Here is a 13,991-nt window from a genome sequence, read left to right as displayed (position 1 = left end):
GTGTCTGCAGGGCGACGGTGAATGGGTATGCTGGCCCGGCCCTTGGGAGGAAAAGACTCAAATACTTACTTCCAATAATTATTCTGTACCTTCTAGAGCCCTTTGTACACAGTTTGTACATCTGTCAAGAACAACCAGCCATACACACACATACATTACACACATCACAAACACATATACACATACATACATTACACACATCACAAACACACACACACACACACACTAATAATATAAAATAATAAAAGACTTCAGAAAAAATTCCTTACTCCTTCTGCCACTTAAGGGCACAGCAAAAAGGTTCTTGTCTATGACCTGTGAACTGAAATGCCTAGTCTCTGGAAATAAGAAAAAATAAATTTCTATTGCTTCTAAACCATCCAAACTACCATATTTTATTATATGAGCCAAAATATGCAAAAACTCATGCTAAGATAGAAGTATTAGAAATTTACTCTTTTATTGAAAACAGTAGCTGAGAAAAATCTATTTCCATTTCAGTCATCATATGCTCTATGGAGGATATTTATAAAACAACCAATGGTGACCATAATATGAGTATCTCTTTAACCCAAATATGAGCATTACTTATGGAATTAACCCTGCGCTTTGAAGCATGAAAGAAAAGGGTGGATTGTAACACTATACTCAGTTGTCAACACCACAGAATAACCAAAAAGCATTTGGGTTAAATTCCAATTTAACAACTCATTCAATATGCTGGCTGGCAGCCCACACCAAATGTGTTGATTGATACAGTTAACTCAATTAGACAAGAAATTCCACAAGACTGAAACATCTGTAAAGCTCCCTTGCAGAATGAGCCAGCAAATCAAAAAAAAAAAAAAAACTTAGACTTTATGGTCTGGCATATCTGTAGTGTTCCTCAACTGTAGAATGAAAACAAAACAAAAGAAAAAACAAAAAACTTTTTTAGAAGACGGGCAGGGTCCGAGTTCTGGCTAGCCTGGAACTCACCTTGTTGACCAAGCTGGTCTCACCTGAGACCCCAACACTAAATAAATGTTCTTTTTGAAACAGGATCTCTCTGTAGCCCTGACTATCCTGAAATTCTGTGTAGGCCAAACTGGCTTGGAACTCAGAAATCTATCTGCCTCTACCTCCCAAGAGCTGGAATTGAAGGTATAGAGTGAAGTCAGATATAAGTGTTCAGCCTCACAAAACCTCAGGTGACATCAATCCTGAATCCCGACACTTTCCTAACAGAGGTTATACTAGGGACACCCAAAATCAACCCCTTCTCAGAATTCAGCTATCTGTAGGAATGACTGCGGAACCAAGATAATGCCCTATCTGCCAGTGTCCGTTACTAGAGGAATATTTTAATGGATACACGTGAACAGTCAGATGAAGAAACACATAGGGCAAGGTTCAGAAGGGTCTCAAGCAAGGGCACGTCCATCCCTATGCCTCCAGGGAGATCGTTAAACCCTGTTTATTAGAGATTTGTGGAGGCCTCGTTAGATAGGCATAATTAATTAGACTATTAGCTACGCATAATTACTGTAGCCATTAGTTTGTGGAGGAGTTTGAATGAGAAATGTCCCCCATAAACTGAGGCATCTGAACAGTTAGTCCATTCCCAGTTAGCAGCACTGTTCTGTAAAGCTTATGAAGCAGCACTGGGGCTGGGCTGAGAGTTTAAAGCTTCACTCTGATTCCAGTTTACTCTCTGCTTCATGCTTGCTGTTCCACACCTGATCTCAGCTTCCTGCATGCCTGCCACTTGAGGCATACAGTGCCTCCGGTCTTGATGGATACTTATCCCTCTGAAGCAGTTAGCCCAAATAAAAAACTCTTTCTTTCTATAAGTTACCCTGGACATGGTTTAACTAACACAGTCCCTATTCTCTGGGGTTGGATTAAAGGTCATCAGCTCCACCCTGAAACTATGCAGGATCTCCAGCCACCAACCACTCCATTGGTATAGCAAAGGACGCTGCGACTGTCAGGGGTTCTCAAGATTTTATACTAAACATCAGAAAGGTGGATTCGGGGTGCAAGGGGGGGTTCTGATACTAAGGTCTAGTTCCCTAATTGGTTCTTGATTTGTCAATAAAGGCCAGGAGCCAATTGCTGGGCGGAAGGTATAGGTGGGACTTCCAGAAGGAGGCAGAGAAGAGGCGCTTTTCTGCCAAGCTTCAGAGGAGGAAGGGTGTTGCAATCATGTAAGGCCATGGGAGAGCTAGGGCCTTCGGCCTCTGCTATAGGCAGGTTGCAAAAGATGTTTGGCATGGACTAGGTGGAACAAGCCACTAAGATTAGGATAGGAGAAGAAATGGAGATAATTGTTAAGTGCATGCCTTCCAGGCGGGAGGTATCTGTGCCCAGCAATTGTGCTTAGTAGGCAAGTTAAAAGCTGTGTGTGTCTTTTATTGGGGGGTGGAAGGGGGGTTAAGGGTCTTGGGAGTGGACTGGTAATGCAACCCCTCCCGGGTAGAAAAGGTAGCCTGGTTAGAGCTGTCTGCAGCTGATCTGGAGCTAAACCGAGTGAAACAAAGGGGAGCCAGGAGGGGCTGATAACATGACCAAGCACCCACCCCCTATTTAAAACCTCTAGGTTTTTAAAACTACACGCAACAGTGTGGGGGCAAATGAACATTTCTTTTCTTTCTTTTTTTTTTGTTTTGTTTTTTGTTTTGTTTTGTTTTGGAGACAGGGTTTCTCTGTGTAGTCCTAGGTGTCCTGGAACTCACTCTGTAGACCAGGCTGGCCTCGAACTCAGAAATCCATCTGTCTCTGTCTCCCAAGTGCTGGGATTAACGGTGTGCGCCACCACCGCCCGGCCACTATAGCTGTCTTTAGACACACCAGGAGAGTGCATCAGATCTCATTACAGATGGTTGTAAGCCATCATGTGGTTGCTGGGACTTGAACTCAGGACCTTCGGGAAGAGCAGTCAGTGCTCTTAACCACTGAGCCATCTCTCCGGCCCTGAACATTTCTTGTTATGTGACAGTGACAAAGGCAGAAGGAGATGTTTAGAGTCACCTCAACCAGGTGGGTGAGAAGTAGGTGCTGACGAGAGAACAAGAAGAACAGTAGGATTCGTGTGTGTGTGTGTGTGTGTGTGTGTGTGTGTGTGTGTGTGTGTGTGTTTGGGAGGGAGGGTTTTTGCAGGAGCAGACTGGGTTCTTTTTCAGATCGCCTTGACTTGTGGTATGATCTGGATCAAGTTGCTTGAGTTTCCTCTCAGTTTCTTGATCCAGAAAGTGGGGCTTGTAAGGCTTGTCTCATATAAATAATGTACAAAGTGTTGGGAGCAAATATTTCAAATTATCAGTCTCAGAGTGGGGGCAGCATTCAGACACACAGGCATTCAGAACCTAATAAGCCAAAGATGCATAAGTCTCTCATCTACTTTAATGTTAAGCAAATCCTTGGCTCTAGGATGAGACCTAGGACACACACAGTGCATTCTCACTGGGTTATGAGATAGAGTTGGAAAGGCCCAAGCCAACTCCACCTTTCCTTAAGAAGCATGCTTCCAACAGGCGGTGGTGGCGCACGCCTTTAATCCCAGCACTGGGGAAGCAGAGGCAGGTGAATTTCTGAGTTTGAAGCCAGCCTGGTCTACAGAGTTGAGTTCCAGGACAGCCAGGGCTATACAAAGAAACCCTGTCTCGAAAAAAAAAAACAAAAAGAAAAAAAAAGCATGCTTCCCTGTGTGCTGGTGGTGTTCTCCACTAACATGCTACTTCCACCCACAGTCCCACATCCCTTCCTTCTCCAGACCAGCCACTGAAAACCAGAAGCCAAGTTCTCTCAGACACAAAAATCGGCCACGTTAATAATGCTGTGTACATTAGCTGAATGCACTATTGTAATATGGTAGCTGACAATCAGAGTGGACACAGGAGGAGCAGCACACATTCCTGGTTGCCAGGTGGGTCTATACACTACTGCTGGGCATGAGGCAGGAATGCTGCTAAGCAACTGACAACAACAAAAAATTACCCAGGCTCCCATTCTAAGACATCTACCGTGTGGGAGCTCACAAGCCCCTAAGTAATACGCTTGCATAGACAATTGCTTTGTTTCTCTGGTTTAAATTCTATACACCAATAACACTAAAGGAAGGTGTGTTTTGCATGAGGCAAACCCCTGAGGCAGGTGCCTAGTTTCCATTCCTATGAGACTACATATGTCATTTATCAGATTCCTCATTCAAAAAGAACTAGGGAGTTGGGGTCTCAGTGGAGAAAGGCATGCATACCCAGTCTATGTGTGGCTGGGGACTGAACCCAGGGCTGCATGAATGCTGGGCAAGCACTCTACCAACTGAGCTACATCCCCAGGCCAAACTTCACACACCTTTACAGAAAAAGTTAAATCCCTCCTCGCTGTCTCCTTCCTAGAAGATAGCTCTCTTGCAGTATTTATCATTTCCATACATATATCTATCATACTCAGTGATAAACGTGTGTGTGTGTGTGTGTGTGTGTGTGTGTGTGTGTGTGTGTGTGTGTGTAAGGTGCTTAGATTTAAACTCAAGGGTTCTCATGCTAGGTATGGTAGTACATACCTTTAACCCCAGGCTGGTCTATATGATGAGTTCCAAGGCAGCCAGGGCAACACAGAAAAAAATCTGTCTCAAGAGAAAAAAAAAAAAAAAAAAAAAAAAAAAAAAAAAAAAAAAAAAAAGCCCTCAAGGTTTCTCACATGCTAAAAAAACATTCTACCACTGATTAATGGTTGATGTGGGAGGGCCCAGCCCACCATGAGTGGCACCATCTCTGGGCAAGTAGTCCTGGGTTTTATAGCAGAGCAAGCAGGCAGTAGCCATCCTAACATCCTAACCACATGGAGTCTATCTGTTCCAGCCCCTGCCTCTAGATTGAGAAAGGAGGGATAGAAAGAATATATGAGCCAGAGACAGGTCTCACTGTGGATCCCTTGCTGACCTGAAACTCACTCTGTAGCCCAGGCTGGCGCTGGCCTGAGACTCAGAGATACTACTGTCTCTGCCTCCCAACTGCTGAGATTTAATGCCCCATGGCAGAGGCAGATGGATCTCTGAGTTTAAGATCCAAGGGATCTTCATATTAGGGAGTTCCAGGCCCACCAAGGCTACACGATGAGACCTTATCTCAAGAAACCAGAATCCCAAAACAAAGAAACAAACAGAAGGCCACAATGGTATTTTATTACTTTTGTGTGGATATGGACTGGTCATCACCATAAGCGACACCTGCCCAAGAGGAAAACACTAACAAAACCAGGTAGATATCTGGCCATAGTTAATGTCCCCCCAAAGGGCCATTTCTTATTGGCTTGGTCATCAGCTTATAGTGTGATTGGGAGTTGATGGAATCTTTAGGAGACAGGACCTAATAGAAAATTTGACCACTAGAGTTAAGTAAGCCCTTTGAGGAAACACCGAGACACGAGCCCCTCTCCATCTCTCCTCTCTTTGCTTCCTGTGCAACAGGAACAAGCCTCCCTTACCTCCCTTATCACATGGCTCTGCCATAATATACTTTGTACTACAGATCCAAAGCCAAGGCTGAGCAACCATGACCTCAGACGATCTGACACTGGTAGGCAGAACAAACTTTTTCCTTTAAGTTGATTATCTCAAGTATTTTTTGTCACAGTCACAAGAGGATGTGACAAACTCATCTTCCAAAACCTGACTGGGTTGGTTTGCTCTGCGCAATACCTACTTAATGTCAGTATTTCATTAATAATAACTCCATTAATAATATAACGTTATGCTCCACAGGCTGTTGAGCTAATGTATAGCACAATGGTTCAGCACTTGACTAACAACATACATGAAACCTGAGTTTGATCATTAGGACCTCAGCGGGGAAAGAAAAGAACAGACTATCAAAAACAATTTGATAACTTTCCCCAAATGAAACTTGTTCAAATTTCTGTTGTCAAAATGTTATTCCCACATTCGCTGTGAATTTGATAGATTATTAACGTATACAGTCTAACAATATGGTTAGTCAACTACTTCCTAGAAAGAATTCCAGTAGGAAAGTCAGAGGGAAATGCTAGGCAACCTGCATTCTCTCTGAACCAACTCTCTGCACCGCATTAGATACGCCTGAGCACTTTGTTCTTGCCGAGGGCTTAGAGGAGCAGAGGCTATGGGTCTAAGATGCAAGCTCAAGAGAACCGTAGTCGTAAGCTAAGCTAAGAGTAGGCTAGGTAACCCCAAATCTTCCTGTGGCATGCCAGACAGAGCTGTGAGGTCACACGCATTCCTCGAAGGGAACAGGATCAAGGAAGGCCGGAAGCAGATTCAGGGGCAGGCCAGATGACTGCCTAGCTCAGCACAGCACTTGCCTGGGTGACTCACTCTCAGATCACTGCCCTTCCCTCACACCAGCTGACTCTGGGTTGGTGACCATTCTAGTATCCTAGTGCCATAAGACACTTATATAACTCACCTGCCACCACTAAAACTTCACAAGAAATTACACTTAGACAAAATGACCAATTCAAGCCTAACCGTGTACTGGAATCAATCAAGTCTCAGAGTGAAACCAGCTGCTTTTCCAGGCTGCCAGGTAAGGTGGCACACACCTTTAACCCCAGCACTCAGACAGCAGAGACAAATGGATCTCTGAGGCCAGCCTGGTCTACATAGAGAGTTCCAAGTGATCCAGGGATAACACAGAGAGACCCTATCTTTATATAATAATAATAAAATAATAAAATAATAATAATAATAATAATAATAATAATAATAATAATAATTTTCCCCAAGTCTTTCAGTATTTATAACAAGTTAAAATGAAAGTTCCTAAGACCTCAATTGGATCACATCCCAGAGGCCTGTGGGCCAAAAGATAGAAAGGAACACAAGGAGCTGTTGGCATTCCTCCTGTCTGTCCCTTCCTCCTCAGGGCACCTGTGGAATGCATGTGATCCCAGAAAAAAGAGTAAGGGAGTAGTTATATACTCCCAGCAACTGAATGCCAGCGTAACAGGACTTGAAAGGGTTAACCCTCACCTACAAGTTAACGAAGAAATGCAGAACTGAGGAAGAGTCTACTCATAAGCACATCTGAGCCCAATCAAGGACACCATCTTCTACAGACAGCCTAAGAGAACAAATATGGCTAAAGACAGAAAAAGAGGGGCTGGAGAGATGGCTCAGCGGGTAAGAACACTGACTGCTCTTCCAAAGGTCCTGAGTTCAAATCCCAGCAACCCCATGGTGGCTCACAACCACCCGTAATGAGATCTGTCCCCCTCTTCTTGTGTGTCTGAAGTCAGCTACTGTGTACTTACATATAATAATACATAAATCTTTTAAAAGAAAAGAAAAAGAATTACTTCTCCATGAAGATAATATTTTCCTAGATTCACTTGCAGATGGCTTATGTAATAACAACATGGAAGAAATATAATACGAAAGGCACTCTGCCAGTACAGAGACCTGATGTGTTATGAAATATGTGTTTCATTAAGTTAAAAAAAAGCGGCAGAAAGAATCTGTGTTGAGTGTATAGAAGATAGTTATCATCCCTGCCTAGCCAATCAGCACCTCTGTGTAACTCAGAGGCATGTCAAATATCAAGCTGCCCCGGGGCCCCAGGCCTGCTTGTGACACTGCCTGTGACCCTTGCCTGAGCTGGCTGGCTACTCACTGCCTTGTGCTTCTGTTGGCTTTAGTACAGAGACATGATGCTCCACAGACGGAAGATTGCGCCAGCCAAGCATACAGGAGCTCTGAGTGTTTCGTCACCTTCTGCTGTCTGTCTAGGATTGTGACACCATTTCCCCAGTGACTCCAAACACAGGATGGATCAACAGGGCCACGCCCCTGTAAGTGCCAGTTTCCTAAGCACAGAGTCAGAAGTGGGACAGAGGTACACAGCACACCGCCATGGATTAACACGGATTGATGCAGACAAGGATGCCCTTGCTTGCTGTCTTTGGCTTATTCACCTACTGTAACACCTGTCACAGTGGCCTAGTGGATGACATCTCCAGACAGAAACCGCATTTTAATGAACTTAGGATCGAATGCCAAGCTTAGATATCATAGATGTTCGATGCCTTTGAAAGTTTATTCTGATTTCCCAGGCTAAAAGACAGCCATTCTGATTTAAATATAGCAAATTTCATAGGTGCCAGCCTTACTCTGCATTTTGACACATTTTCTCCCACTCTTTCCTTTTGGGGGTCTTATGTAGCCCAGGTTGGCCTCAAACTCTAGTCAAGGATTACTTTGAACACCTGTTCCTTCTGCCTCTGCCATCCTGAGTGCTTGGGACTACAATTTCCTATGGTGCTGGAGATCAAACTCTGGGCTTCATGGGTGTCAGGCAAGCCCTCTACCAAGTAAGATCCACAGCTTCCATCAGCAGACCGTTTCTACAATTCCTCATGTTCAACTCTTCAGACGATAAACTTCTTACCTGACTGACCACTTGACCAGTTTTAATACTAAATCAGAGGGCCAAGATATTTCTACATTTTTATTATATTTAGAAAACCTGTAACTGGAAACAAAAGCAAGTCATTCAAAATGGGTGACCGCATAGGCTCCTATAAAAAACAGGTGTAGCATCCGGGACCACTGCCCAGGCCAATTCTAAGCCATCTATTGTAGAGGAATTTTAATCCAGCAACATGGCTGTTCTGGCAAGGGATCCACCATACCCAAAGACCTAGGTCTGTAGGATCCAGCCAGAATGATGCAACTTTAATCCCTCTGGCTGGAATACAGACATACCTTTAGTATACACCTTTAATCCCAAACAGTGGCATCTAATTGAGGGGCAGACAAAGTGGCAAATCATAGAAAGATTTTACAGAATGAGTTAGAGATAGGATACCCCTAACTCTCTGGAGAACAAACAGGAAAGAGGCAACTTAGGAGAGGAGGAGGAAGAGGAGGAGGAGGGGAAGAGGAGGAGAAGGCAGATTTACTAGTACAATTATACAAAAGCAGGTTGCATGTGAAGACAGAACAAGTCAGAGAATGAGAAGGAGCCAGAAGATTAGATAGAACAGATTATCAGAGTTAGCTTGAGGCCAAGCAGAGCTATTCAATGAGAACCAGAGAGGATGAATTAACTCAGTCATCCTGGAGAGAAGTGTGAGTCAGTTAGCCAGCATTCAGAAAGACTAGAAACACTGAGCTTATTCAGCGGTAAGCCTCAGAGGTGACAATTACATCTGGTGAATAAAACTTACTTCTACAGACTATAATGCTGGAATGTGAAGGATATAGTTGTACCCATTAAGACAAAGAGGGCGAGAGACCTCACAGACCCTCCATACCACTTGCTCTTATCTCCTGTGTGTGCAGAACTGGCCCCACACCAGCTAGGCCCAAGTCAGAAGCTATACCTCCAACAGCTAGGGGGGAGGGAGGGAGGGAGGAAGGGAAGGAGGGAGGGAGGGCGAAGGAAGGAGATACTTCCATTGTGCTTAGGCGTGTGCTGCACATGACAACATGACAGGGTGTTCTCCTGGGCCTTGTTAACCTTGGTGGTGAGATAAAGCGCCATCACACATGGGCAGCCCAGTGGAGGCAAGCCTAAAACTTTGCACCTTAGAGACAGCCATCTCAGGCCTTGGAAACCCACCCCACCCACCGGAGAGGACAGAGGGCGGGTGAAGGACCACCATCGGGTTTTTTGAAAACACTGAGTTTAGCCTTTTGATTAGTGATCTAGTTCTTCCTTACTGCTTGGTCACTGCTATAAAATTTGACTTCCTGTGAATCTAGTGTCTGAAATGATTATCAGAATTCTCACTCCAACTAAAATGTTTTTTTAAGAGACATAAATAAATAAAGACTGTTTTTTTTAACTCTCTTCTACCAGGAGCTAAGAAGTGTCCTATGTTACATGGGAGAGGGGAGACTGCAGTCAGGTAACCTCAGAAAAGCATTTAATAAAAGTCAGACCTCTCTCTCTCTCTCTCTCTCTCTCTCTCTCTCTCTCTCTCTCCCTCTCTCTCTCTCTCTCTTCTCCTTCCCTTCCTCTAATTTTTCCGACTTTTTAAAACAAGGTCTTACTAACACAGTTGAGCTAGCCTTGGATCAGCTATGTAGCCCAGGTTACCATCACACATGCCATCCTCCCACCTCCATCTCCAGAGTCTGAGATCACAGACACCAACCATGCCTAGCTAACATGTTTCTTTATTATGAGGCTTTTCCAGACCTTTGTCACCATACAATAGTACCTGTATTAGTCAGGGTTTCTATTCCTGCACAAACATCATGACCATGAAAGCAAGTTGGGGAGGAAAGGGTTTATTCAGCTTACTCCACATGGCTGTTGATCACCAGAGGAAGTCAGGACTGGAACTCAAGCAGGTCAGGAAGCAGGAGCTGATGCAGAGGCCATGGAGAGATGTTCCTTACTGGCTTGCTTCTCCTGGCTTGTTCAGCCTGCTCTCTTATAGAACCCAAGACTTCCAGCCCAGGGATGGCACCACCCACAAAGGGCCCTACCCCCTTGATCACTAACTGAGAAAATGCCCCACAGCTGGATCTCATGGAGGCACTTCCCCAACTGAAGCTCCCTTCTCTGTGATAACTCCAGCCTGTGTCAAGTTGACACACAAATCCAGCCAGTACAGTACCCTTCCAGAAGAAGGGACAGTATATAATGCCTCCAGAAGTTTTTCCCTGGAGAATTCGTTCTTGTTGTTATTAGGAATTTGTGTGGGAGATTTGACTTGGAGTTTCATATACATAAAGTCTATATACTCTACCAGTAAGATACATTTCTTTCCCAGACAAGAGTTGTGGGGTTTCTGTTTGTTTGTTTGGTTGGTTGGTTGGCTTTTAGTTTTTCAAGACCAGGTTTCTCTGTATAACCCTGGCTGTCCTGGACCTCTCTCTGTAGACCAGGCTGGCTTCAAACTCCAGCTGCCTTCCTCCTAACTGGTGGGATTAAGGCGTATGCCAGCCCACCACCACCCAGCTTAACTTCCTTATGATTTCTCTTAATTATTTTTCATTATGTGTCAGTGTGTGGTATGTGCACATGAGCGAGGCCAGAGGTACAGCTCTTCCTTGAACTGGAGTTACGGGTGGTGCTCAAGCACCCTACCTGAGTTCTGGGAACTGAATCTGAGTCATCTACTTGGTCTGAACCACTGAGCCATCTCTCCAGCCTGTATTTTTGTTTCTTGTGCAGTATTATCAATTAGAGTTCAGCAGTGAAACATATTGAAAAGACATACTTTGAGAACCTCTGGTTAGAAGTTAAAATGAAGCCTGACAGAACCTCAACTTCTAAGTTTTAACTCCCAGGGCTCGGATTAGTCTCCACTGTGGTTTAAGTGAAAGCCGCGCAGGTTCACGTAAAACGCTGGCCCTCCGTGCTGCAGCGCTGGTGTACTGTGGACGTTTGTGAGGTTTGCCTACACTGAGTCCCTCCCTGGGTCATCGGGGTGCTGCCCTGGGAAGAGATTAAGACAGTGCTTCCTCTGCCGTCCTGTGACAGTACCCCTGAGTCACTGTCTGCCTCTGTCTCACAAAGGGAGAGGTCTCCTCCTCCTCACCCACCACTTGGGCTCCATCATCCAGCAGGGGATCTTCTCAGAGCTGAGCATTGCACCGGAATAGAAAAGCCCACCCAGTGTCTTGTTATAGTGATTAAAAACTGACAAACTGCCCCTACCTGACCCTCTTGACCAAATTATTCAGTTTCAAAATTAAGACGTAAATGATCAAAGTAAAACAAAGAATTTGGCTTTACTGATACCATCAAAACCCACACAGGAGCAAAGTCACTGGGCAAGTCAAAAACTAAGGTAAAAAATAATCACCATGCCAGGTGGTGGCGCACGCCTTTAATCCCAGCACTTGGGAGGCAGAGGCAGGTGGATTTCTGAGTTCAAAGCCAGCCTGGTCTATAGAGTGAGTTCCGGGAAAGCCAGGGCTATACAGAGAAACCCTGTCTCAGAAAAAACATAATAATTAATAATAATAATAATAATAATAATAATAATAATAATAACAGTAATAATAACTGACATTTTAAAGTTAACAAAATTTCCAATGTAAAGATTAGAAAGCTCAAAACAATAATAATGTATGTATAAAACATCCCATTCTAATTGTGAATAATTAAGATAGCCATATAATCTACAGCAACTGGAAAATGTAACAGAGACAACAAAACTCCCCCCCAAAACAACAAACAAACACACATAAAACCAAATAAACAAGCAGTGAGTTCATTGGCACTGTGGGAGATAGAACCACACTGTAAATAATGTATATAAATGAGCTGAATCCGCACGTTAGCTGGCAAGAGTGCTTTAACAAAGTACACATTGCCTGCCTTTTCATCCCTGACATCTTTAAAGCCATGAATACCCTCTTGAAATGCAGTTCTTGGAAATAAAATAATACGTGGAAGAACGAACAGGAGCTAACACGTACTGCCCAGCCCTCCTAATAATAACCCTACCCGAACCCTGGACAACAAGATTATGAATAACCAGAGGCCTACAGAAGCCATGGCTCTCTGCATACACCAACTTAGAATTGGGTGGCTCGGAACGATTCAGTCTGAGCATGAACAAGGAACTTACCCACAGAGGCTGAGCTTTTAAGAGCTGACTCCTTAGGAGCTCCTTTCTGAATTCGTAATGTGGCCCACTGTTCAAAACAAGAAGCACGCATTAAAACTCTTCCACAGACACATGTAAACACTGAAGCATACTTAGACAGCCATGAACTTGAACACCAAGGCTAGACACTGCCTGAATTAGGGAGAGAGCCCGGGGAATCTCTGATGTACTCTATTGCTGGTAGAGAGCTAAAGTTAGGTTTTAAGTTTTAACTACTGTGCTTAAGAGATCTATATAACAATAACATCTCTAACCTGTAAACCCCACCTAGTCAGGAATAGATAATCCTGTAAACCTCCCTTGCCCTCCCTTGCCCAGGAACAAATAATTCCCTGGAACGCTGGTGGCTTTTGTCATGTAAAATACCGAGCCTGGTGTTTTCACTTCCATAAACAAGTTCGGTTGCCCCAACTGCACTGGATGTGCTTGGTCACACGTAGGCTACAGGTCACATGCTCAAAATTTGTGATAGTCTTATTCTTGCCCAGTGGGATTAACACTGGTCCTCTGTATGCTCCTACAGTTGCCACTGACAGAGCCCTACTAAATACATTAGTTACTTCTCACGAGAGCTGTGAAGCATGTCCAACAAGAAAACAGCAGATTATGGCTTCAAAAAGGTCTGGGTTTCGAAAGGCCAACCAAACTGAAACCCAACCAACTAAACAAAACTGAAGAAAGGGGAAGGGTTGGGGTATCTATAGATTCCTTAAATGCTGTATTGAAATAAATCTACTTGAAGCCAGGAGGTCTTTAATCTCAGCACTTGGAGGCAGAGACAAGCAGATCTCTGTGAGACAGAGGCAAGCCTGGTCAAAGAGTAAGTTCCAGGACAGCCAGGACAACACAGAAAAACTCTGTCTTGAAAAACCAAAAATAATAATAATAGCAGCAACAATAATAAAAATCTACTTGGACCTTTTATGGTATGATGTCAAATGGTAAATAATATTAGAAATTCATAAGAAATGTATGAAGTAGGGTGGGCTGTAGCTCAGGTGACAGAGTACTTGCCTTACACGAATGAAGTCCTGGGTTCAACTCCCAGTACTGCAAAAAAGTCAGTTAAGAATCACACACTATGCTGGGCAGTGGTGGCACACGCCTTTAATCCCAGCACTTGGGAGGCAGAGGCAGGCGGATTTCTGAGTTCAAGGCCAGCCTGGTCTACAAAGTGAGTTCCAGGACAGCCAGGGCTACACAGAGAAACTCTCGAAAAAACAAAAAACAAAAAACAAACAAACAAAAAAAAAAACATAGGTTTCCCATACATTTGTTTGGTTTTTGGTTTAGCATTTGCATTTGCTTGTTTTTGAGACAGGGTCTACTATAGCCCAAGGCTGGCCTCGACTCTCTAAATAGCCAAGGATATCCTTGAACTTTAACAAAACAAAGCAGGA

The 13,991-nt window shown here is 44.0% G+C and overlaps 1 protein-coding gene across 2 annotated transcripts in view; it reads right to left on the bottom strand.

Moving 5' to 3' along the window:
* The window catches only part of Gpat3 (glycerol-3-phosphate acyltransferase 3), a 56,180-nt gene that overhangs the window by 31,882 nt on the left and 10,307 nt on the right, over nucleotides 1-13,991 (bottom strand). For both annotated transcript variants that reach the window (XM_031336994.1, XM_031336995.1), the window contains exon 3: nucleotides 12,553-12,619. In XM_031336994.1, the coding sequence (XP_031192854.1) occupies nucleotides 12,553-12,619 (67 nt within the window). The remainder of the gene's footprint in view (nucleotides 1-12,552; nucleotides 12,620-13,991) is intronic.

The sequence above is a fragment of the Mastomys coucha genome, unplaced genomic scaffold (genome assembly GCF_008632895.1).
Source record: "Mastomys coucha isolate ucsf_1 unplaced genomic scaffold, UCSF_Mcou_1 pScaffold22, whole genome shotgun sequence".
Classification (NCBI taxonomy): Eukaryota; Metazoa; Chordata; class Mammalia; order Rodentia; family Muridae; genus Mastomys; species Mastomys coucha.
This window is presented reverse-complemented; position numbering and strand designations above follow the sequence as displayed.